The sequence below is a fragment of the Dipodomys spectabilis genome, unplaced genomic scaffold, assembly GCF_019054845.1.
Source record: "Dipodomys spectabilis isolate Male_0828 unplaced genomic scaffold, ASM1905484v1 ptg000073l, whole genome shotgun sequence".
Taxonomy (NCBI): domain Eukaryota; kingdom Metazoa; phylum Chordata; class Mammalia; order Rodentia; family Heteromyidae; genus Dipodomys; species Dipodomys spectabilis.
Genome location: NW_024870750.1, coordinates 1,109,821 through 1,133,967, shown reverse-complemented (window position 1 = coordinate 1,133,967; position 24,147 = coordinate 1,109,821). Strand labels below are relative to the sequence as shown.

At 42.0% G+C, this 24,147-nt stretch overlaps 1 protein-coding gene across 4 annotated transcripts in view; it reads left to right on the top strand.

Annotated features, from left to right (window-relative positions):
• Positions 1–11,287: 11,287 nt before the first annotated feature.
• Dlgap5 (DLG associated protein 5) overlaps positions 11,288–24,147 on the top strand; it is a 45,715-nt gene continuing 32,855 nt past the window's right edge. For all 4 annotated transcript variants that reach the window (XM_042682525.1, XM_042682524.1, XM_042682523.1 and 1 more), the window contains exons 1-7: positions 11,288–11,408; positions 15,583–15,818; positions 16,913–17,106; positions 17,902–17,964; positions 20,677–20,761; positions 20,854–20,976; positions 23,667–23,737. In XM_042682525.1, coding sequence (XP_042538459.1) covers positions 15,584–15,818; positions 16,913–17,106; positions 17,902–17,964; positions 20,677–20,761; positions 20,854–20,976; positions 23,667–23,737 — 771 coding nt within the window. In that variant the 5' untranslated portion in view covers positions 11,288–11,408; position 15,583. The remainder of the gene's footprint in view (positions 11,409–15,582; positions 15,819–16,912; positions 17,107–17,901; positions 17,965–20,676; positions 20,762–20,853; positions 20,977–23,666; positions 23,738–24,147) is intronic.

Below are 24,147 nucleotides of genomic sequence, written 5' to 3'. Positions count from 1 at the left end.
GGACAGCACTCAGGCCCAGAGTTCAAGACCCATGACCGATTAAAAAAAAAAAAAAGATAAAACTTATCTTTGTGATTTATCACTCACTATTTTTATGACATGTATCCATGTTAATATACAGCTAGGGTTCCTTAACTCCTCTTTTGTATGTCTAATGTATAATTATGCTTATGATTTATTCTTTTAAAATGTATTAAAAGAAGCTAAAATAACAATTCTAAATGAAGATTCATACTGTCCAAGAAAAGTGTAGTAGAGTTCCTTATGATAATTTTCATTATTGTGTTCAACAATCCGCCAAAGTTTGTTTGCTTGTTTGTTTTTGCTGGTCATGTGGCCTGAACTCAAGGCCTGGGTGCTGTCCCTCAGCTTTTCAGCTCCAGGCTAGCACTCTACCACTTGAGCCACAGTGCTACTTCCGGCTTTTTCTGCTTATGTGGTGAGGAATCGAACCCAGGGCCTCATGCATGCATGGCAAGCACTCTACCACTGAGCTACCTTCCCAGCCCCTCCGCCAAAGTTTTTAATGGCTTGTATAAAGTGGTTCTCATTTATAGTCACTTGTGCTGTTGGGGATCAAATAGTTCCAAGTTTCTGAGATACATGTAGATAGTAAAATGGGCACATCTCAAGTATATAGCCTGATTTTTTTGGGGGGGAGAGGGGGTCCGGTCGTGGGGCCTGAACTCTGGGCCTGGGCACTATCCCTCAGCTCTTCAGCTCAAGGCTAGCGCTCTACCACTTGAGCCACAGCACCACTTCCGGCTTTTTTCTTTTTGCTTATGTGGTGCTAAGGAATCAAACCAAGGGCCTCATGCATGCAAGGCAAGCGCTCTACCACTGAGCCACCTTCCCAGCCCCTAGACTGATTTTTAAAAGCATACTTTACCTAGAAAAAATCAGAGGACATTTGCAGTATCCTTTTAATACAATTGTCTTACAACTGTATAGTTCCTGCTGCTACCTACAAAATAGGTACCTGCCTAAATTTTTTATTATTATCCTTCAGTAGTTGTATAAAGTAGTTGTCATTTAACAAAGCAGTTAATGAACACAATACATTTTCACCCATTCCTTGCCTGCCTACCCCTTCCTTTATCTTCTTAATGTTGTAGTCTAAATTTTTAACAGAGCACCTAATTTAAAGACATATGCTATTAAATTTCTGGGCTTTTGGGTGCCACCATCTGGTAAGTTGGCTGTACTGCTTTTTGGTTCCTTAAAGAAGGTTCAAGCAGCCTGGCGCTGGTGGCTCAGGCCTGTAATCCTAACTACTCAGGAGGCTGAGATCTGAGGATCATGGTTCAAAACCAGCCCTGGCAGGAAAGTCCATGAGAATCCTATCTATAATTAACCACCATGAAACAGGAAGTGGTGCTGTGGCTTAAGTGGTGGAGTGCTTGCCTTGACCTGAAGAGCTGATGGACAATACCCAGGCCCAGAGTTCAAACCCCACGAGTGTCAAAAAAAAAAAAAAAAAAAGAGGTTCAAGCAACAGATTTCCAAAATGAAAAGTGGTAGTACAGATTCTGATTCAGTTGATAATTTAAACAGGTGGGCTGATATTTCTTTTCAAAAAAAGAGAGAGAGAGATTGACTTTCCCAAAACAAGACTTAATAGTATAGCTCAGTTATAGAGAACTTGCTTAGCATGCTAGTTCAAACTCCAGTAACATCACACATAAGACTGCATTAATTTGCCACCTATGTTTAAAGTAACAGCATCTTACTACTAAACTTTTTTTTAATTTTTTTTCCGGGCTAGAGCCTCATGCACACTAGGCCGGTGTTCTACCTCTGAGCTACATCTCCAGCCTACTATTAATCATTTAAAACATAGAAAAGTCTTATTTTTTCTCCACATTAAGTAATAATTCAAACTTTGGCCTGTTCCTATTTACTTTTTCCCATGGTGAATAAGAAACTTTTCATTTAATACCATGACACATGCATTTTTCTATGTTGTTATTTGGCTTTTTAGTTAGCATTTTTTGTGATTGATGCATAATATGACTTAAAACAGATTAGACTTCTTACTATAAACCATTTCCCTATTGTTGACATTTAAATTGCTTCTGATTTTGCATTGTCAGGAAAGTGGCAAACATCTTTAGGCATACAATTTTCTGATAAATCATCAGATATGGCATTCTGGGGTCTGAATTTTCTGTTTCTTGGCACATACTGCTATAGTTTCTGAGAAGGATATTACGTCATGAACTATTTAAAAATAGTTCAGCATACACATGCATTAAGTGTCAATAATACACTCCTGAAACTTTTATAGCACTCTTCCTTTTATCCATACATGTTAATTTTCTCTACAATACATAATAGTGTAATTATATATTTTTAAGTGACACTATTACCTCTTTTCCACAGCCTATTTCTTGACAGTTTTCTATTACAGGGTTTCTATAAGTACAGTAACTGGTGATCCATTTTCAGTACAGAGATCTATCCTGATTTTAAGTCATGATGAGTTTAGGCTAAAATGTATCATAATGCTGCACAGTTAAATTTTTTACAGAAAGAAATAATTCTGTAGACTTTTACTTGTTAACTTTGAAGTATTTCATTAAATGAAATTCCCCAGAAATCCAATAATTCCTTTGGTTCTAGGGGTTCAACTACGTTCTCTATCACCTTCTAGCTGTATATTATTTGCTGGAAGCACTAGCACGATTTATGAATTGGTAAAAGGAAATAATTATTACCAGGCAATCATTGTTAGGACACATATTGTACAAAATCTTCATATAAGAAGAGTAATTAAGGGGCTGGGAAGGTGGCTCAGTGGTAGAGCGCTTGCCTTGCACGCCTGAGGCCCTGGGTTCGATTCCCCAGCACCACATAAGCAAAAAGAAAAAAGCCGGATGTGGCGCTGTGGCTCAAGTGGTAGAGCGCTAGCCTTGAGCTGAAGAGCTGAGGGACAGTGCCCAGGCCCAGAGTTCAGGCCCCACGACCGGACCCAAAAAAAAAAAAAAAAAAAAAAAGAAGAGTAATTAATAATTTTTTTGTTTGTTTTTTGGGTCCGGTCATGGGGCCTGAACTCTGGCCTGGGCTCTGTACCTCAGCTCTTCAGCTCAAGGCTAGCACTCTACCACTTGAGCCACAGCACCACTTCTGGCTTTTTTTTTCTTTTTGCTTATGTGGTGCTGAGGAATCGAACCCAGGGTCTCATGTATGCTAGGCAAGCGCTGTACCACTGAGCCACCTTCCCAGCCCCTGGAATTAATAATTTTTTATTCCCAATTAAAAATACTTTAACCACAAAAGCATTTCTTTTTCTAGTGCTGGGGCTTAAAGCCAGGACCCCATGCATTCTAGGTAAGCACTCTACCACTGAGCCATATTTCTAGCCCCAACAATAGCAACTTTTACTTATATAGAGCTTTAAAACTTCTCTGTATTTGGCATATGAGTTCAAGTGGTCAGATCTAATGTGGGTTCTCTGAACTTTGGGCTGGAAGACTAAAATCCAGTTTTCAAACTCAATAATACTTGATAAAATAAAATCAAGGAAATTGATACAGTTTGTGAATCTATTATTATTCAATAAATTCCAACATTTGGAAAGAATCTATGTTTCTGACATAACTTACTCATGACAGGCATTCTATAAAATACTTAATAACTACTCAAAATCGTCAAGGATATCCAAACCAGAGTCTGAGAAACAGTCACAGTCTAAGAAGCCTAAGGCAATAAGACAACTAAATGTAATATGGGATCTTAGAGTGTTTAGCTTAGAATAATGTATCAGTATCATTTTATTAATTGTAACAGATATACCTAGACAAAATGGAAAATTACATTTATTCTTAAAACAATCACCTATGAAATGAGAGAATAAATTTAAAATACACATAACTGACAAAGGACCAGAATGGAACTCTGACAAATTAATAATAAAAAGAGAGCCAAACTTAAAAACGGTAACTTCTTTTTTTTTGTTGGTTGTGGGGTCTGAACTCTGGGCCTGAGCACTGTCCCTCAGCTCTTCAGCTCAAGGCTAGTGCTCTACCACTTGAGCCACAGTGCCACTTCCGGCTTTTTCTGTTGATGTGGTGCTGAGGAATCAAACCCAGGGCCTCATGTATGCAAGGCAAGCACTCTACCATGAGCCACCTTCCCAGCCCAGTAACTTCCATTTAAAAAAGAATTTTTTTTAATTTGTTTTTGTTTTTTGTCAGTCGTGGGGCTTGAACTCTGGGCTTGGGCGCTGCCCTTGTGCTCTTCAGCTCAAGGCTAGTGCTCTACCGCTTGGGCCACAGCACTACTTCCAGTTTTCTAGTGATTTATTGGAGATAAGAGTCTCAGGAACTTTCCTGCCCAGGTTAGCTTTGAACCTCGGTCCTCAGATCTCAGCCTCCTGAGTAGCTAGGATTACAGGTGTGAGCCACCGGCGCCCGGCTTAAAAAAAAATTTTTTTTTTAAAGCTAAGGATGTAGCTCAGTGATGGGCAGACTGCTTGCCTAGCATGTGTGTGTTTAGCCCTGGGTTAGGTACCTACAACTGTAAAACTAAACAAAAAACAGACAAATCAATAAAAATGTGGGGAAAAAATCTTCACTATCATTCGTCATTGTAAAGCTGCAAAATTAAAATACCATATCATTTCACATCCTCTAAAGATTAACATTATGCCTGATGCTAGTGGTTCATGTCTATAATCCTAGCTACTGACCAGGTTGAGATCTGAGGATGAAGGTTTGAAGCCACTCAAGGCAGGAAAGTCTTAGAGACTCTTATCTCCAATTAACCACCAAAATGACAGAAGTGGTACTGTGGTTCAAATATGGAGTTTTGGCCTTGAGCAAAAAAGCTCAGGGACAGCTCCCAGGTCCTGAGGACTAATACACAAACTGTTATAAATATGCTTTCTAAGAACCATTGGAGTCACAGCAATAGACACAAAAATAAAGAATTTTCTCAGCAAGGCAAAATTTACTTCTGCACAGAAAAGTGTGCCATCAACCAAAAATCTGGCAAGCAAGCACACAGAGCAAACAGACTGCTCAGGTATTTATCCCTAAGGCAGCAGCCCCTGCCCCTCTGTTCAGATTGGTTGAGCGCAGATTCACAGTTGGCTTGCAATTGTCTAGTTTGAATAGGGTAACATGTATTTACATAAGGTGATTTTGAAATAAGTTTAACAATTCATAAGTACTCTCAAGATATACCCATAATCTCTGCTATTTCTTGAACAGTCTGGGGGCATGTCATAATTCCATCTTGAAAAGAAACCATTTTAAGACAAAATCTTTCATTTTACAAATTCTTTCTTATCCCAGATCATTCCTTTTCCTTAACAAGAGCCAAGCCACAAAGCAGAAACGTTTGAATTATACACTTTGATAGAAAAGACAGTTTTCCTCACAACACACACACACACACACACACACACACACACACACACACACACACACACACACGAGATTAACATTAAAATAATTTAGACTGTTGAAAAGCATTTGGAAATACTGGAGCTCACATATGGTTTGGAAAACTGCTCAGCCTCTTTTTTTTTTTTTTTTTTTGGTCAGGCTTGAACTCTGGGCCTGGGCACTGTCCCTCTGCTTTCAGCTCAAGGCTAGTGCTCTACCACTTGAGCCACAGTGCCACTTTGGTTTTCTGAGTAGTTTTTTGAGATAAAAGTCTCACGGACTTTCCTGCCTGGGCTGGTTTTGAACCATGATCCTCAGATCTTAGCCTCCTGAGTAGCTAAGATTACAGGCAGTTCTAGGTACCTAACCCAGGACTAAACATACACTGCTGGACAAGCAGTCTGCCTATGGCGCCCAGCTGTTCAGCCATTTCTTTTTTTGTTTTTTTTGGTCATGGGGCTTGAACTCTGAGCCTGGGCGCTGTCCCTCAGCTCTTCTGCTCAAGGCTAGCACTCTACCACTTGAGCTACAGCTCCACTTCCTGTTTTCTGGTGGTTTATTGGAGATAAGAGTTTCACAACTTTCTTGCCCGGGCTGGCTTTGAACCGTGATCCTCAGATCTCAGCCTCCTGAGTAACTAGGATTACAGGCGTGAGTCACCAGCACCCGGCTCTGCTCAGCCATGTCTTAAAAAGATATTCCACACCAAGACTTTTTTCTCCAAGAGAGAGAAAAATACACACACACACACACACACACACACACACACACACACACACACACACACACACACACACACACACACACACACACACACACACACACACACACACACACATATATATCTTCTACAACTGCATAGCAACTTTGTTTATAATAGCCCAAATTTGGAAATAGGCTGGGCATGGTGTTTCATGCCTGTAATCTCACCTACTTTTGAGAGATACAGGATTACAGTTTACGGCCAGCCTACACAAAAATGTTATTGAGACCCCCATCTCAAAGAACAGGCCAGATGTGAAGATTCACTTTGTAATCTCAGCTACAACAGAAGCAGAGATAGGAAAAATCACTGTCTTGAGGCCAATCCAGAGCAGAATTGGGAGACCCTATCTGAAAAGCAATGAAAGAACAAAAAAGCTGGAGATGTGGCTCAAGTGTTGGGTGTTAGCAGCAAAAAAAAATCCTCTGTTTAAGAAAAAAAGAAAAATCTATCAACAGATGAATTAAAAAAAATAAACACAGCTAGTGCGGGGGCTCACGCCTGTAATCCTAGCTACTCAGGAGGCTGAGACCTGAGGATCTTAGTTCAAAGCCAGCCCAGGCAGGAAAGTCCAAGAGACTTTATCTCCAATTAACCACCAGAAAACTGGAAGTGGCGCTGTGGCTCAAGTAGTAGAGCACTAGCCTTGCACTGAAGAGCTGCAGGACAGTGCCCAGGCCCAGAGTTCAATCCCCAAGACAGACAAAAAAACAAACAGAGGAGTAGAATAGTCAAGAACTAAAACCACTAAAACCACTGTCTGCTGGTTTATGCAGGAGTCTAGATGAATCCTGGTCCCGAAAACCTGCTTAGATAAGATAGACCCCAGAGAACCTATCCCCTTCAATTTTATGATAGATCAGAGGAGTGGTTCCCTAGAAGAGAGGAAAGGAATGGAGGAAACTCTTCCTGGATGATGGCAATGTTCTACATCGAGAGTGGATGACAGTTACACAGCTGTTTACATTGATCAAAACTCATCTAAATGTCCACTTAAAAAATCAATGGCATACTCCTGTAATCCTAGATACTCAGGAGGCTGAGATCTAAGGATCCAGTTCAAAGCCAGCCCAGGCAGGAAAGTCTGTGATACTCATCTCCAATTAACCACCAGAAAACCACAAGTGACACTGTGGCTCAAGTGGTAGAGCACTTGCCTTAAGCTGAAGAGTTCAGGGACAGCACTCAGGCCCAGAATTGAAGCCCCACAGACCAACAAGACAAAAACAACAACAACAACAACAAACCAACAAAAAACAAAACAAAAAACTCCTATAAGCTGGGCACTGGTGGCTCACACTAGCTACTCAGGAGGCTAAGATCTGAGGACCGCAGTTCAAAGCCAGCCCAGCCAGGAAAGTCCCCCTGAGACTTTTATCTTCAATTAACTACTCAAAAAACTGGAAGTGTTCTCTAGCCATAAAAGAAATGCAAATCAAAACAACATTGAGATTTCACCTCACCCCAGTTAGAATGGCTATAAGCAAGAAATCTAATAACAACAGATGCTGGAGGGGATGTAACCAAAAGGGAACCCTACTGCATTGTTGGTAGGAGTATAAACTTGTTCGACCACTTTGGAAGGCAGTATAGAGGTTCCTCAAAAGACTACACATAGAGCTCTCCTATGACCCAACAATCACACTTTTGAGCATTTACCATTATGATCACAAACAAGGCCATACCAGCTACCAGCTACCAGCACAACTGTTTATTGTAGCATTATTCACCATAGTTAAGATATGGAACCAACCTAGATGTACCTCAGTAGATGAATGAGCAAGAAAATGTGGTATACACACACACACACACACACACACACACACAATGGAATTTTATGCCTCAGTCAGAAAGAATGACACCACCCCCATTTGTTAGGAAATGGAAAGACTTGGAAACAATATATTAAGTGAAGTAAGCCAGGCCCAAAGAAACATAGGTCCCATGGTTTTTCTTATTTGCAATAAATAGTATACATCTAGGACAAGCAGAAAAGATCAAAAGCCATGCACATATGACCATATAAGAAGATGCTAAGTGAAATGAACCGCAAGATAAGGACACAAGAAGTTTTATCTTTCTTGCTGATGTTGTTTTTAATGTACTTATAATGTCTATGTGATAATTTTTGTTTCTTTTTTATGTTCTTCCCCTATGGTATAACCCGTTTTCACTATATTTGATTCCTGTGCCCTGCATCTTGTATATACATTTTTCTAATTTGGAGAGGGGAAGGGAAACAACAAAATGCTGAAATAAGGAAACAGGTTGACCCATTGTTAACAATGAGATGCACAAGACACTATGTTGAAAACAAACTTTACAACTTGGGAGGGGGAGAAGGAGCTGGGGAGGTGGGAGGGAAGGGATGGTAGAGGAAAAACAAAGGAGGAGGTAACTGCTCAATAGGAACCATACTCATGACCTTAATCATGTAACTGTAACCCATCTTTACAGTATTTTTATAATAAAAAATATTAAACAAATAAACCGGCTGGGGCTGGGAAGGTGGTTCAATGGTAGAGCGCTTGCTTTGCATGCTTGAGGCCCTGGGTTCAATTCCTCAGCACCACATAAGCAAAAAGAAAAAAGCTGGAAGTGGTGCTGTGGCTCAAGTGTAAAGTGCTAGCCTTGAGCTAAAGAGCTGAGGGACAGCGCCCAGGCCCAGAGTTCAGGGCTCATAACTGGACCCAAAAAAAAGAAAGAAAAAGAAAAAGAAATAAACCAGAACTGGAGCTGGGGCTCAACTGGTAGAGTGCTAGCCTAGAGCACAAAGAGGCTCAGGGACAGCGCCCAGGGGCTGAGTTCAAGCCCCACAACTGACAACAAAACAAAAAAACTCTTATGTTTTACCTAAACAAAAATTGTGTGAAAGAAAAACAAAAGGTAGTCAAGGTTGAAAACACTACATAAAACCAGGAGGCATTTTGTGTGGTAAGCCTTTTTTTTTTTTTTCCGGTCGTGGGGCTTGAACTCTGGGCTTGGGCGCTCTTCCTGCTCTCTTCAGCTCAAGGTGAGCACTTTACCGCTTTAGCCACAGCGCCACTTCCGGTTTTCTGGTGGTTTATTGGAGATAAGAGTCTCAGGGACTTTCCTGCCCGGGCTGGCTTTGAACCTCAATCCTCAGATCTCAGCCTCCTGAGTAGCTAGGATTACAAGTGTGAACCACCGGTGTCCGGGTTAAGCCTTTTTTTTGAACCGTGAAACGTAGCATAGTGGCTGAGGCCAGTAATTACAGCTACTAAGGAGGCAGACATCAAGAGGATTATGGAGGTCATAGGACAGAGGAGCAAGAAGACATCTAAATCAATAAGCCGCCAGGAAGAGAAGCTTAGATAGGAGAGTTGAGAGCTAAGGCCCACCTCAGACCAAAAATACAAAAACAAAAACAAAAACCCTAAAACCAAAAAACCCCCAAAAAACCAACCAACTCATGAATTTCAGCAATAGTCTGCCTAGCAAAGCCAAGTCTCAGAGTCCAAAGCCACTTGATCAAAATAAGAAAAAGGAGTTAGGGGCTGGGGGTTTAGCTCAGGGGAAGGGCGCCCGCCTGGCGCGCCCAAGGCCCTGGGTTCGGTTCTCAGCCCTGGGGGAAAAAAAAAGAAAGAAAAAGGAGTTAAAGAGTTAAAAACAATGCTGGTCGTTGGTGGCTCACGCCTGTAATCCTGACTACTCAAGAGGCTGAGATTTGAGGATTAGGGTTCAAAGCCAGCCCAAGAAGGAAAGTCTGTTAGACTCTTATCTCCAATAAACCACCAGAAAACCAGAAGTGACAGTCAGACAAGTTGATGTAGGTGAAATGAACCCTAAGATAAGGATTCAACTGTTTTTTTCTTTCTTTCGATTGTTTCTAACATATTTATAAGATTATTTCTTTGTTGCTTTGTATGTCCCTCCCCCGTGGTATAACTCCTGCTTTCACTGTATTTGATGTTGGTATAATTTGTGGAGGGGCAGGGAAAAAAAAATTGTTTAAATAGGGATACAGGTGACCCATTGCAACAATGAGATGTACAAGACATTATGTGGAAAACGAACTTTACAGCTTGGGGAGGGGGGCAGAGATGGGAAGAGGAAATAAAGGAGGAGGTAACAATGCTAGATAAGAAATGTACTCATTACCTTACCCATGTTATTGTAACCCCTCTGTACAGTATTTTCACAATAATAAATAAATAAATAAACCAGAAGTGGTGCTGTGGCTCAAGTGGTAGAGCACTTGCCTTGAGCTGAAGAGCTGAGGGACAGCGCCCAGGACCAGAGTTCAAGTCCTATGACCGACAAAAAAAGAAAAAAGAAAAAAAAAAGAAAAAGAAAGCAAAACAATAAATGCTGCTGGATTTCCATGCCCAAACTGGACGTTAAAAAGCCTTGAGAGGGATTGGGAATGTGGCTTAGTGGTAGAGTGCTTGCCTAGCATGCATGAAACCCTGGGTTTGATTCATCAATACCACATAAACAGAAAAAGCCAGAAGTAGCACTGTGGCTCAAGTGCTAGCCTGGAGCAAAAGAAGCCCAGGGATAGTGCCCAGGCCGAGTTCAAGTCCCAGGACTGTCTCCTACCCCCCAAAAAGCCCTGCGAGCCTGGCGCCAATGGCTCACACGTATGAATCCTAACTACTCAGGCTGAGGGCTGAAGATCGCAGTTCAAAGCCAGCCTAGTCAGAAAAGGCTGTGAGCTTCTTAACGCTAATTACCTATCAAAAGGCCGGAAATGGAATTGTGGTTCAAGGAGTAGAATGCCAGCTTTGAGCACAATAGCTCAAGGACAGACTCCAGACCCTGAGTTCAAACCCCAGGACCCGTACAAAACAAACAAACAAAAATCCCTGCGAAGTGGATCCCAAAAGCGGATGAAGCTCCAGGGAGGCAGCGCAAGCGGACGTGAGACACAGTGCCGGGGTCTGGACCCAGCGGGCTGCCCAAGACAACTGCGCTCGGCGCTACCCTTCTTCCGTGGCGACCCCGCCTCTCTTCCCCGTCACACCCATCCTCTGAACTGTCGCGTGGCCTTTCAATCAATTCAAACATCGCGCCGAGGGAACCTATCGCATGTCTCGCCGAGAGGAAGGGGCGGGAGCTCCCCCCGGAAGTATTGGTTAAAGCCCCTCCAATCAGAGGCCCGGGCCGGAAGTTTGAATTTTGCGCGGTGTTGGCTGGTAGGCGTTTCTGCGTCGGAGCACACGGACTTTGTCCGGACCCCGAGGATTCTTCCACGGTTTATTTAGCTGAGGTTTCACCGAGCTGTGCGTCAGGTAAGCTGCGGTCGGGAGGTGGGGGGAGGACGCTGGCCCGCGCTGGGTGGGCGTCTAGCGGTGTGAGGACCGGGCTGCGAGCCGGTTCTACCTCAGGCCTCCGCGGGAGCGGGTCGCCCGCGGCCCGTGACCGCCAGCCCCCCCCCCCCCCCCCCCGGGGAAGTCGTCGCTCGGTGCCACGGTCTGATTTGGTTTGGGCTTTGCGAGGCCCGGTGCTCCCCGGGATGAGCCGTTTAGCATCCCCCCCCCCCCCCGCCCTCATTCTGTTCCAGCAGCTCCTCCCAGATCCGGTGAGTCCGGAGGACTCTGACGGACCCTCCCAGACAATCAGCCAAAGAAGACGTGTGTGTGTGTGTGTGTGAACACAGTCAGGATGCCTGGGCTGGGATCCACCTTGCACCCGTGCTGATGCAGGCAGTTAATGGACCTCTAACTGTATACTACATACGAACTATCCTTTATGGCTATTGTGATCATTAAAAACACATTTACTATTTGATCAAGCCTAGCCCTAGTCCCTCAGGGGACTGACAGCTGAGGATCACGGTTCGAAGCCAGCCCGGGCAGAAAAGTCCATGAGACTATCGCCAATAGAAAGCCAGAAGTGGAGCTGTGGCTCAAATGATTGAGCGCCAGCCTTGAACAACAACAATAACAACCTAAGAGACAGCGCACACACCCGCCCACCACGATATGTGTGTGTGTTTAATGTATATTATATGTGCATATATATGTATACATATATGTGATATGTATGCTCTTTTCCTCCCATTCGATGAGAGAGGAAAGTCCTTCATGAAATACATGTCCATTGCCACTTCTCCCCCAGCTTTTTAGGGAGATGGTATAGCATCCACATCAGATGGACCTTTTATTTTGTTAAGACAGTCTGCTAAGAAGCCCAGGCTGGCCTTGTGCTCTTGATCCGCCTTCAGGAATTGGAGTGCTAGGATACAGGCATGTGCCACCTCGCCCACTCCAATTTTTCCTTAGAGCTTTTTTGGTGGATTTTTCAAGTTCGTGTTGAAGAGTATAGTATGACTGAGACATTGTAAACTATTTGGTATTTGTCACTGAATTTTTGCCACACAATTCCTAAAATCCTAGACTCTTAAGTAATCCCTTCTATAAGCTAATGAATTAACTAACTCAGAGAGCTGGCTTCTAGGTGGGAGTTGTTCACTGGAAAGGTCAAAATTACTTTAGAGGGTCTTTCAACTCCAACCTTAGCCTCCTGAGAAAAAAGAAGTTGGAGACTGAGTTGATCAATTTTGGTCTAAAGATGACCATAATTTAATCAGTTATGACTGCTACTGCTCACTGCCCCCCCCCCCCCCAAAGGAAAAGGAAAAAGTTTAGAGAGCTTTCAGATAGAAACACATGGAGGTTTGCAGAGAGTTTTTCCGAATAGCGTTTGCAAGAAAGACTTGTGCTACTTCCCACATATCTTACCCTATGCATTTCTTCATCTATATCCTTTTTAATGTCCTCTCTAATAAACCAGAAGACATAAGGAGGAAAGCATTTCCCTGGGTTTGGAGGTCTTTAATAAATTAGTAAATTTAGTAAAAACCTGAGGAGGAGGGTTTGTAAGTAGCACAAGCAAACAACCTGCACCTTTGGGCCGGGTCAGTCTGATTGATGGAGTAAGCCCTTTACCTGTAGGATCTTGGGGCTTGGAAGGTGGATCAGTGGTAGAGTGCTTGCCTTGCATGCGTGAGGCCCTGGGTTTGATTCCTCAGCACCACATAAGCAAAAAGAAAAAAACCGGAAGTGGCGCTGTGGCTCAAGTGGTAGAGCGTTAGCTTTGGGCTGAGGGACAGCGCCCAGGCCCAGAATTCAGGCCTCACGACCGGACCCCCCCCCCCCAAAAAAAAAATACCTGTAGGATCTGATGCCAAGGTAGAATCAGAATTAGATTGAAATAGAAGCCATACAGCTGGTGTCTACTATAAAACTACTTGCTTGGCTCTTGGCACCAGGTGTTAAGAGTATAATGATAGAAGCTGTTTTTATTCCAACACAGTACCTATAACTTTTAACCTCCTAATCATAGCACCTGTATGACTTTCTTTCTTTCTTCCCTTCCCTTCCCTTCCCTTCCCTTCCCTCCCCTTCCCTTCCCTTCCCTTCCTTTCCCTTCCCTTCCCTTCCCTTCCCTCCCCTCCCCTCCCCTCCCCTCCCCTCCCCTCCCTTTCCCTCCCTTTCCCTTCCCTTCCCTTTCTTTCCTTTTTGTGCCTGTACTGGGGCTTGAACTCAGGGCCTAGGCACTGTCCTTTAGCTTTTTTTGCTCAAGGTTGAGGTCCACAGTTCTAATTCCAACTTTAGCAGTTAATTGGAGATGAGTCTATCACAGACTTTCCTTCCTTGGTTGGTTTCCTTCTTTTTCTTTTTTTTTTTTGGCCAGTCATGGGGTTGAACTTAGAGCCTGGGCACTGTCCCTGAGCTTCTTTGGTCAAGGCTAGTACTCTACCACTTGAACCACAGGGCCACTTCCAGCTTTTTTTGGGGGGGGGGGGGGTGGTCATGGGTCTTGAACTCTGGGCCTGGGTACTGTCCTTCAGCTCTTCAGCTCAAGGCTAGCCACAGCGCCACTTCCAATTTTCTGAGTGGTTTACTGGAGATAAGAATCTCATGGGCTTTCTTGCCCTAGCTGGCTTTGAATGGAGATCCTAAGATCTCAGCTTCTTGAGTAGCTAGGATTATAGGAGTGAGCCACCAGCGCCCGGCACTTCCAGCTTTTTCTGTGTATGTGGTACTGAGGAATTGAACTCAGGGCTTCATGCATATGAGGCAAACATTCTACCACTAAGCCACATTCCCTTGGTTGATTTCAAACCACAATCCTCAGATCTGTCTCCTGAGTTATCTAAGATTACTATACAGTATGAGCCATCATCACTTGGCTACCTGCAGGGTTTTTATTCTGGATAACAAGACCTGTTTCTCTACTTTGACTTAGTAGTCTGTTAGGCTCTTCAGATTTTTCTACTTTCCTTTATTCTCCTCAACTGGATATACTGTTAGACCTCATGACATTGTCTTTATTGTCCTTGTAAACTATGAGGCTTTTGCATGAGCAAAACTAATAGGGCATTTTGGTAAGCATATCTCTAAGGATTTCCTTGAAAACCTTTTTTTCAATCTTGTATATCCAACTACCTGTTTTTGTTTTATCCCTGCATGTCTAGTGTGTGTTTTGCTGGTTTGGATTTTTTTTAATTTTTATTTTTAGATACAGTTGTAGTCCAGGCTGACCTTGAATTTTGAATCCTCCTGCCTCAGGCTCAATGCTGGGATTATAGGTGTAGGCTTGTGCCACCTTGCTTAACCCACCATCTCTCCCTTTTTCCCCTCCCTACTTCCCTCCCTTCCTTCCTCTCTCCCTTTTATCCTTCCTTTCTCCCTTTCTTTCCCTTCCTCCCTCCCTCTCTCCCTCCCTCCCCCTCTCTCTTTCTTTCTTTCTTTCTTTCATTCTCTTTCTCTCTCTCTTCTCCTCTATCTTGCTTCCTCTTTCTCTCCCTTCTTTCTCTCTCTGTCTCTCATTCTTTTCTTTCTTGTTGGTCCTAGGACTTGAACCCAAGTCTTGGGTGCTGTCTTTGAGCTTTTATTTTTTTCCCCTCAAGGCTAGTGCTCAACCACAGCTCCCTTTTCAGTTCTTTTGGTGCTTAATTGGAGATAAGATCTCAGACTTTCTTGCCTGGTTTGGCTTTGAACCTCAATCCTTAGATCTCAGCCTCCATAAGAGCCACCAATGCCTGACAGCTGTTCCATTCTTTGGAATGAACAGAACTAATAGACTATTCATCACCAGAGGAAGGCTAAAGAAACTGTTCTATATACTATCCTTTACTTATTTTCACCATATCTTTCCCCAGTGTTCTCTATGATAATTTGAGTATGTTCTTGACTATGGTTTTCCTGGACTGCACCTCATCTATTAAATAAATTCCGATTTAGAACCCCGAACAGGTGGTTGAGTCTACCCTTTGATAACCTTTTTTTCATTCTCCATTGTCACATGTTTATTTTATGATACATTTTAATATTTTTATTTCAGTGGACTCTGAGGTGGGATATGAAATGCACTGGAATATGATAAAAACTGGAATCTTAGTTTTCTAAAAAAGATGAAAATCCATTTAAGTTGGTTTGTATTTCTCTTCCCTGTCAGGATGTCTTCATCACATTTTGCCATTCTTCACAGAAAGGATTTAAGTACTGATATGATTAGAACTAAAATTGCTCATAGAAAATCACTATCCCAGAAAGAAAACAGATATAAAGAATATGAACGAAATAGACACTTTGGTTTGAAGGATGTCAACATTCCAACCTTGGGAGGTAGAGTTCTTGTGAACATAGATGAGACTGCTCAAGACCTTATTCCAGAGACCAGTATCAAGACAAGTAAGTAATGATCTATTGTAATTTTAAATGTTTTAAAAGAATTGGTTTAAAGCCTGTGTCTTAAAAGAAAAAACTAACCAGAAGAATGGAGTTTGGAAATATCACTCTAAATAATTATGTTTTCTACAACTAAGTTGTTAACTTAATGTTAAGGCTGAACGTATCACTAGCTAGGTGAAAACTATTCACTTACCAAGTATATATACAGCAATTTGTTATCTAGATTGCCTATGAGGAACCTAGTACTTTCTAGAACTTGGGTAAATCTGGAGAAGGTAAATTGATAAGAAGCATAAAAATAGGCTGACCAAAGAAGCTGTGAAATACAAATACTTTGCCAATGGAAGTATGACTTAGACTGCAGAATTCATTTGGACATGCTTAGGGGTTTGCTCAAATGATTTGGGTCCATTCAGAAGAAAAGACCCAAATAAAGAAATAAGAACCAAAATAAGAGAAGAGAACCTGATGCTAATGATGTGTGCCTATAATCCTAGCTACTTGGGAGGCTCTTCTTTGTTACACAGGTCAGCCTTAATCAGTGTGAAAGAGAACAACAAAAGGGCATTTTTCAGAATGAGACTCATTAAAGGCCAGCATCCAGGCTTGGTAACTATACAAGTTAGTTGAAAAGTGAGATTAAAACATGCCAAAGTATATATAGCAAGCATCTAGTAAATATTTCTGCAAGTGAAGCGTAGAGGAAGAGACATTTTGAAAAGACTAGTGGTTCAAATATCTTCTGAACTTTTGGTTAGTATTGAAGAATTAGCAAAATTATTAGAATTATTTTGAAGTAGAACACAATAATTTTTTTATGTTTTCTGTACTTTTTTTTTTTTCCAGTCTTGGGGCTTGAACTTGGGGCCTCAGCACTGTCCCTGAGCTTCCCTTTACTCAAGACTGGCACTCTGCCTCTTGAGTCACAGTGTTACTTCTGGCTTTTTCTGTTTATGTGGTATTGAGGAATCGAACCCAGGGCTTCATGCATACTAGGCAAGCATTCTACCACTAAGCCACATTCCTAGCCCTGCTGTACTTTTTAATCTGAAATGTTTTATATACTGTGTTTGATTTTAATTTTTCCTGTTTAGGATCAATGAAAGCTATCCAAAGTGATGAACGAAGACAAATGCTCCAAAAGTACAAAGAAGAAAAACAACTTAAAAAACTGAAAGAACAAAGAGAAAAGGCTAAACAAGGAGTATTTAAAGTAGGTCTTTATAGACCTGATACTCCTTGTTTTCTTCTAACAAACCAGAATGCTCTGAAAGCTGAGGGGAAAAAGGTAACTTTGTGAATTTGTAATCTGAAATAAACTTGTTTTTTTAACTAGAATGTTCTTTATGAGATGAAGTGACTAACACCTTTCTTCTTAGTCCTTCGTTGATAGAAATTTAAATTAGCAGGTTTATTTATGCTATAAATTAGTAAAGATAAAATTTAGTTTTAAATTGGGAATTTCCTTCCTTTCTCTCTCTCTGTCTCTCTCTCTCTCACCTCTCTTTCTTTCTCTCTCTCTCTGTCTTTCTCTCTTGCTGGTCCTGGGGCTTGAACTCTAGTTGTGGGCTCTATCCATGAGCTTCTTTTGCTCAGGAGTAGCACTCTACCACTTGAGCCACAGTACCACTTCTGGCTTCTGAGTAGTTTACTGGAGATAAAGAGTCTTGCAGACTTTTCTGCCATGATTGGCTTCCAAATTCTATTCTCAGATCTCAGCCTTCTGACTAGTCAGCATTACAACACATAAGCCACCAGCATCTGGCTTGGGAATTTCGTTTCCTAATGAGACATTAAATAAACTTTTACCAGTTCATTTTGTTTAACTTGGTGTTCTTTTTTTTTTGGGGGGGGGGGGGGGTCCAGTCGTGGGGCCTAAACTCTGGGCCTGGGCGCTGTCCCTCAGCTCTTCAGCTCAAGGCTAGCGCTCTACCACTTGAGCCACAGCGCCACTTCTGGCTTTTTTCTTTTTGCTTATGTGGTGCTGAGGAATCAAACCCAGGGCCTCATGCATGCAAGGCAAGTGCTCTACCACTGAGCCACCTTCCCAGCCCTAACTTGGTGTTCTTATGTCTGTTTATAGGCTATTCCATCTAATGTCCGGATTACAAGATCAAAGGCCAAAGACCAAATGGGACAGACTAAGGTGTAGTTGATACTAAATGATTGTTACTAAAATGACAGATGTTCTGTGTTGCGTAGTTTATCCCTATAATCTCAGCTACTTAGGAGGAGGTCTGGAAGGTGATGTTTAAGCCAGCAGAGACCCCCAACAACAAACAAATTGGGTATGGTAGTAGTGCTAGTAATTCCAGCTACTAGGTGGGAGGATATAGGTCTTCAGCAACGAGAGCAAAGATGAGATGCCTTATCTGAAAAATAAAGTTCTTATTATTTTAGGGATTTTTTTGTACTGGGGTTTGAACTCAGGGCTTCATGATTGCTGGGCAGGTACTCTGCTGTGGCTTGAGCCATGCCTCTAGCTGGATGTAGATTTTTTTTTTTTTTTTTTGGATGTAGATTTTTATTTGGGCCATCAGTAAGAGCCTTTCCGAGATAGTAGTTTTTGGGGTTAAGTCTTTAACAAAGTGAATAAATGAACTATGAAGAAGAGTTCTATTTAGGATATAATTCAAAAGTTTTTTTTATATGTATGTGTATGTGCATATAAATGCATGTATGCCAGTACTGGGACTTAAACTCAGAGAGTTGCTCTATAGATTGGCTTTTTCCCTCACAGTTACTCATTAATAGGAGATGTCTCATAGACTTTTCTGTCCCAGCTGGCTTTGAACTTCAGTCCTCAGATTTTAGCCTCCTGAGTAGCTAGGATTACAAGTGTGAGCCATAGGATCCCTTAATATGCCTGAAGTTTTTTTTTTTTTGGGTCCGGTAGTGGGGCCTGAACTCTGGGCCTGGGCGCTGTCTCTTAGCTCTTCAGCTCAAGGCTAGCGCTCTACCACTTGAGCCACAGCGCCACTTCCGGCTTTTTTCTTTTTGCTTATGTGGTGCTAAGGAATCGAACCCAGGGCCTCGAGCATGCAAGGCAAGTGCTCTACCACTGAGCCACCTTCCCAGCCCCTATGCCTGAAGTTTTTAAGAACCAATAGAAAACTATAGTCACTTTTTTTTTTCTTTATAAAAAATGATGTTGCTGAGAGTTGAACTCTGTTCCTCTCATCCTGTCACTTGCCCCCAGCTGATGCTGTATCTACCATTTGAGCTATGGCTTTTCCTGGCCAGCTAAATTTTATGTGCTGGTCCTGAGGCTTGAACTTAAGGCCTAGGTGGTTGTCCTTGAGCTTTTTTGCTTAAGTCTAGTGCTCTTCCCTTGGAGTGACAGCTCTTCTGGCTTTTTGGTGATTAATTGGAGATAAGAGTCTCTTAGACTTTCTTGTCCTGACTGGCTTTGAACTGAGATTCTCAGATCTCAGCCTCCTGAGTAGCTAGGATTACAAGCTCCCAACTAGTCAGCTGTTTCTTTCTTTTGGTTTTGTTTTTTTTTGTTCGTTTGTTTTTCTGTCGGTCATAGGACTCATAGAGCACTGTCTGAGCTCTTTCACTCAAGGCTAGTGCTCAACAACCACAGTACCACTTCTGGCTTTCTAGTAGTTAATTGGAGATAAGAGTTTCACTAATTGGAGATAAGAGTTTCACGAACTTTCCTGCACAGGCTGGCTTTGAACCATGATCCTCAAATCTCAGCCTCTTGAATAGCTAGGATTACAGGCATGAGCCACCAGCGCCCGGGCTAGTCAGCTATTTTTATTAGGCATGGTGGCTAATGTCTATAATTCCAGCTACTAGAGTGACAGAAATGGGAGATTACTAGAGCTTATGAATTTGTGATTATTCTAGAGAGAGCAACATATTCAGCATAATTTTTGTCAAAAGAAAAGAAAGATCAGTATTTTGTAAATTCTAGGACTAAAAGAGATATAAGGAAATTTATATAAAACAGAAAACTTACCTTAGCTATGGTAAATAATGCTGCAATAAACAGAGTTGTGCTGGTAGCTTTAGTGTGGCCTTTGATGCCCCTCAGTAGATAAATGGATCAAGAAAATGTGGTATATATACACAATGTAATTCTATGCCTCCATCAGAAAGAATGACATTGCCCCATTTGTTAGGAAATGGAAAGACTTGGAAAAAATTATATTAAGTGAAGTAAGCCAGGCCCAAAGAAACTTAGGTCCCATGGTTTCCCTTATTTGCAATAACTAGTATATGTCTGAGTCAAGCAGAAAAGGTCAGATAAGTTGATGTTAGGGAAATGAACCCTAAGATATGTATTCAAATGTTTTTTTCTTTCAGGTGATTGTTTCTAACACATTCATAAGATTATTTATTTGTTGCTTTGTATGTCCCTCCCCCATGGTATAACCCCTGCTTTCATTGTATTTGATGTTGGTATAATTTGTGGAGGGGAAGGGAAAAACAAATCATTTAAATAGGGATACAGGTGGGTCCATTGCAACAATGAGATGTACAAATCGTTATGTGGAAAAACGAACTTTACGACTTTGGGGGTGGGGGGAGGAATGGGTGAGGGGAGGATGGAAAGGGGAAACAAAGAAGGAGGTTACAATGCTTGAAAAGAAATGTACTCATTATCTTACCCATCTTACCCATGTAATTATAATCCCTCTTAGAGTATTTTCACAATAAAAATAAAAATTTTAAATTAAAAAAAAAAACAAAACGGAAAACTTTTCATTTTGTTTGCATTAGCAGATTTGTTTTTTATTGAGGAATTTACAATGACCACGATTCAGTTTAGCTATCATTTTACAGTTTAAAATGTGATTTCAGTCATTATGTAGTTAAATCACGTAGTGCCTGATCTCTTAAACAGATTAGTAATGGAAGTGATGCTGTACCAATCCGACCTGGTCAGAGACAGAGTTCTGAAAAGATAGCGTTGGACAAACAGAAAAAAGGTAGGAGTGTTAGCAGTTATTATAACAAACTCTGAAGCTACTACAGTAATAGTTTATGAATAACCAACAGCACTTGATTATTTTTCATATAGTTGTACAGCCCACCGTGTCTGTGCCAATGAGAGTGACTCGATCAGCTACTCAGGTGACAAAGCAGATTGCCAAAACAGTCTCATCTACCATAACAAGAAAGCCTATCACAAGAGCTGCCAATGGTAAGAACCATTTCCTGATCTAGTGACTGAACTGGGGTGTTTGGGTCTTGGAGGTTTTTTAATATACTTTCACTTTTTGGTGTGGAACTGTGGATTGAAATAAGGGCTGTGTGGTTTGTTGGGCTAGTCCTTTACCACTTGAGCCATATGCATGTATGTCAGAATGTCAGTCGTGGGGCTTGAACTCAGGTCCTGGGCACTGTCCCTGAGCTTTCTCACTCAAGGATAGCACTGTGCCATTTTAAGGCACAGTGCTACTTCGGTTTTCTGGCAGTTAATTGGAGATAGGAATCTCATGGACTTTCCTGCCTGGACTGGCTTTGAGCCAATCCTCAAATCTCATCCTCCTAGGAAGGATTACAGGCATGAGCCACCAGCGCCTGGCCCTTTAGTTTTAGCATCAGTATGTGCTTTGTAGTAGGAAAGAAGGAAATTGGTGGGCTGGGAAGGTGGCACAGTTGTAGATGCTTGCCTTGCATGCACGAGGCCCTGGGTTTGATTCCTCAGTACCACATAAGCAGAAAAAAGCTGGAAATGACGCCATGGCTCAAGTGGTTGAGTGCCTTGAGCTGAAGAGCTGAGGGACAGCGCCCAGGCCCAGAGTTCAGGCCCCACGACCGGACCCCAAAAAAAAAAGAATTACAATCCTCAGATCTCAGCCTCCTAGGATTATAGGCATGAGCTACCAGTACCTGGCATACATCCTGTTTTTCAGAACCGTGAGACTACTGCCAGCATTTGATCTGCTTTTCATGGCCCACTGAGTCTATCATGAACAATGATACTAAGTTTTCTTTAACAACACTGTTCTTAGTGACTAAATGGATGAACTGGGATTTATTGGGCCTTTAATTTTTCACTTTGAAGCATTACTTGCCCTAGTGTAGGTGCTTCAACATTCCAGCACCCAGTGTGAAACTGAAAGTCAGAGCTCAGCACCTACCTTTAGGACTAGAAACTCTCAAGTCCTTCTTCTTTTGTTTGTTGGTTGTGGGGCCTGAACTCTGGGCCTTAGCTCTGTCCCTCAGCTCTTCAGCTAGCGAGCTACCACTTAAGCCATAGCACCACTTCTGGCTTTTTTTTTCTGCTTATGTGGTGCTGAGGAATAGAACCCAGGACCTCATGCATGCAAGGCAAGCGCTCTACCACTGAGCCACCTTCCCAGCCCCTGAGGATTCTAATTCAAAGCCAGTCTCAGCAGAAAAGTTTATGAGACTCACCTCCAATTAACCTCCAAAAAACCAGAAGAGGTTTATTTGTGAATATTTAGACATAGTTAAAAAATGGAAAATCAAATGTTGAACAGTCAGCTGAGTAATGGAATCTTGAGTGTTTTTTTTTTTTCCTTTCTAGAAGTTGTTGGTGCTTTTCTATTTTCCTAACTATAAAAGTGTATGGTATATAAAGGGAAACAATACAACTGAAACCTTTGTTTTTTTCAAAAACAGATGGCCTACTTAGATGTGAAATTTCATTTGTTCTTATCCATTTTCAGAATAAGATTTTTTTTTCATGGTCATGGGGCTTGAACTCAGGGCCTGGCATTGTCTCTGAGCTCTTGCTCAAGGCTAGCACTCTACCACCTTGAGCCACAGCTCTGCTTCCAGTTTTCTGGTAGAGATAAGAGTTTCACAGAATTTTCTGCCTAGGCTGGCTTTGAACCATGATCCTCAGATCTCAGTCTCCTGAATAGCTAGGATTACAGGCCTGAACCACTAGTGCTGGGCATGAGACTTTTTTTTTTTTTGGGGGGGGGGGGGGGTCCGGTTGTGGGGTATGAAATCTGGGCCTGGGCGCTGTCCCTCAGCTCTTCAGCTGTAGACTAGTGCTCTACCACTTGAGCCACAGTGCCACTTCTGGCTTTTTTCTCTTTGCTTATGTGGTGCTGAGGAATCGAACCCAGGGCCTCATGCATGCAAGGCAAGCGTTCTACCACTGAGCCACCTTCCCAGCCCAAGACTCTCTTTTTTTTTTTTTTTTTATTGATGGAATAACAAGGCTTTAATGGCTTTTTCTTATAGTGATATGAGCATATAAATCTTTTAAGGGATAACACTCTTAGTTGAGTAGGATAATCCAAAAAAGTAACAGTTCTGCCATATTGCAAAGGTAAATTCTTTTATTTGGCTTCCCATCCCCCACCCAGCAGCTTTCAGATTAGAATGGGAAGACATAGAAATCCATACTTTGTATCAGAAACAAGGAAGTTACTGCATAGTTTGCAGAAAATGAACTTTAAAATTTCACATTCCAAAATCGCATATGCCTATTAATAGGATCTTCAATTAACTTAATACTTGAGACCTTTGTTTGGGGTCCTCAAGAAGTATGGCTCAGAATTGAAGTCTGTCACTACAACAAGTGAAGTGATCTTGAGTCTGAAATAAGACCCATAGCTCATGGCCCAGCCAAAGAGCAGCATTTTCTGTCCAGTTGAAATGGACTTTTTTTGGGGGGGGGGCAGTCCTGGGGCTTTAACTCAGGGCCTGGGAACTAACTGTCCCTGAGCTGCTTTTGCTCAAGGTTAACACTCTACTACTTGAGCCACAGTGCCACTTACGGCTTTTTCTGTTTATGTGGTACTGAGGAATCGAACCCAGGGCTTTTTTATGAATACCAGGCAAGCATTCTACCCCTAAGCCACATTCCCAGCTCCATGAAATAAGTATCTTATTTCATTTTTATTTTAGTTAATGAACCAGAAAGAAAGGCACCAAATAAAGGGAGACCTGCCAGAAAGATAGAAACAAAACCTGACAAGGTAAGAGTACAAACATCTGTTTATTTTTAGGTCCTTTGAAGTCTCATTACTACTTTCATACAGAACTACTTAAAGTTAACCCACATGTGTACTAAACGTCATTGAACCATAAGTATCATGAGGATTTGTTGTTAACGTTTTTTTTCAGGTGTCTTTCAGGTTTTTTTGTTTTTGTTTTTTGGGGTTTTTTTGTTGGTCATGGGGCTTGAACTTTAAGCCTGAGTGCTGTCCCTGAGCTCTTCAGCTTAAGGATAGCACTCTACCACTTGAGCCACAGTGCCACTTACAGTTTTCTGGTGGTTTATTGGAGATAAAAGTCTCATGGACTTTCCTGCCTGGGCTGGCTTTGAACTGAGATCCTCAGATCTCAGCCTCCTGAGTAGCTAAGATTACAGGTGTGAGCTAATGGC